Raw genomic sequence first — 1,776 nt, 5'->3', positions numbered from 1 at the left:
GAGAATGCAAATTCACCCTGCCAATGCAGTTTTGTTGTATTTGGGGCCTCAACAGATTGGATGATACCCACCCACATTGGTGAGGGCAATCTTCTTTACTTACATCGATTCAAATTTTTCTGGAAATACCCTCAAAGACACATCCAGAAATAATCAATTTGGCCAGACACCCTGCTCTGCTCCAAATACACTTCACCTGCTATTTTCTCAGATGAAGCCAAGATCCCTCCCTCAGATTATTTTACAAAGCGCTGCTAGATAGAAGCCAGTACCTCAAACTCTTTCCCACCAGCACCCATTTTTGTTATATTTGCTTTGAAGTCCAGACACATACTTGAATTTAATTGAAATGCAATTTTCCCAAGTGCTCTAGGCCTATAAAAATCTTTCTTCTTTAGAAATAATTTTGTTCTATTTCTTGAGCAGAATCACACAGGTTTTTTTCTACCCTAAGGCACACTTTTGTTGCTTCAGCATCCTCTGCAGAGCTGCCTTCACCTCCTGGTTCTGGAGGCTGTAGATGAGGGGGTTCAGCAAGGATGTGATCACACTGTACTGAATGGAGATCACTCGCTCCAACACTGAGCCTGAGGCGGGGCTGATGTACTGAGCCTGAGGCGGAGCTGTCCCATAGAACAAGAGCACCACGGTGAGGTGGGAGGAGCAGGTAGAGAAGGCTTTGGCTTGGCCTTTAGAGGAGTGGATGTTCAGAATGGCAGAAATGATTCTGGAGTAAGAGAAGAGGATCAGAGGAAGTGTCAGCAGCCCTAGAAATGCATATGACACTGCTAGAAGAATCTCGTTGACAATGGGATCAGTACAGGACAGAGGAAAGAGTGGAGGTAGCTCACAGCTGAAATGGGGGATGATGTTGGACTCACAGAAATGTAACTTGTGGATGAAGAGACTATTCATCAAGGAAATCAGAAATCCCATTGTCCAAGCTATGCTCACAATCACAATACAGAGAGGTCTGTTTATGACCATGGTGTAGACCAGAGGGTGGCAAATGGCAGCATAGCGGTCATAGGCCATGGCAGAGAGCAGACAAGCTTCTGTTCCCCCAGAGAGAGTGAAAAAGAAACTCTGAGTGATGCATCCCCACACCGAGATGCTTTTCTTCTGAGATAGGAAGTTCTGTAGCATTTTGGGCACAGTGACTGAGGAGAAACTGAGATCCAGGAAGGATAGGTGTCCAAGGAAGAAGTACATGGGGGTGTGGAGATGAGAATCAACCCTGATCACCAGGATCATCACCAGATTACCCATCAAAGTCAGAAGGTAAATCCCCAGGAACAGCACAAAGAGCATGGTCTGGATCTGGGGGTCACTAGACAATCCCAGAAGGACAAACTCAGTAATTACACTGATATTTTTCATGGTTGCTTAGAGATTCAGTCCCTCAAAAGAAATGAATGATTTTTCCACTTGGTAAGAAATTGATCTGAGTCTTTCTCCGTGAACAGGAGTTTCCTACTCACAGACAATATACCTCCTTACCTATAGACCAAAACAGGAAACTCAGGATAAGGAAGTGTCTTCTCAGATACAATCTCTTCATTTGCCCTTCTTTTCTAACTAGTAGCACTATCTTGTCATGATCTCTATACCTTCACCCTACTTCATCACTCTTTTAATAAAAATATCATGCACATGCAAGTCAGGTATGTCCTGGAGTCAAAAGAAGGAAGAAGAGCCCCAGTGGTTAAGCCTGGAAAACCTTTTATGGTTAAAGGCTAGGAGGCCCATGGGCAAGTGATTCCTTCTCAGAATAGT

At 44.2% G+C, this 1,776-nt stretch overlaps 1 protein-coding gene across 1 annotated transcript; it reads right to left on the bottom strand.

The window, feature by feature from the left end:
* Positions 1 to 444: 444 nt before the first annotated feature.
* Positions 445 to 1,380, bottom strand: LOC110593575 (olfactory receptor 8S1-like). The gene has a single exon (XM_021704856.1). It carries the CDS (start codon positions 1,378 to 1,380, stop codon positions 445 to 447), a length of 936 nt encoding a protein of 311 aa, XP_021560531.1.
* Between the last annotated feature and the right edge of the window lie 396 nt (positions 1,381 to 1,776).

The sequence above is a fragment of the Neomonachus schauinslandi genome, chromosome 5 (genome assembly GCF_002201575.2).
Source record: "Neomonachus schauinslandi chromosome 5, ASM220157v2, whole genome shotgun sequence".
Classification (NCBI taxonomy): Eukaryota; Metazoa; Chordata; class Mammalia; order Carnivora; family Phocidae; genus Neomonachus; species Neomonachus schauinslandi.
The sequence above is the reverse complement of the archived record's forward strand: the minus strand, read 5'-3'. Positions and strand labels throughout refer to the sequence as shown.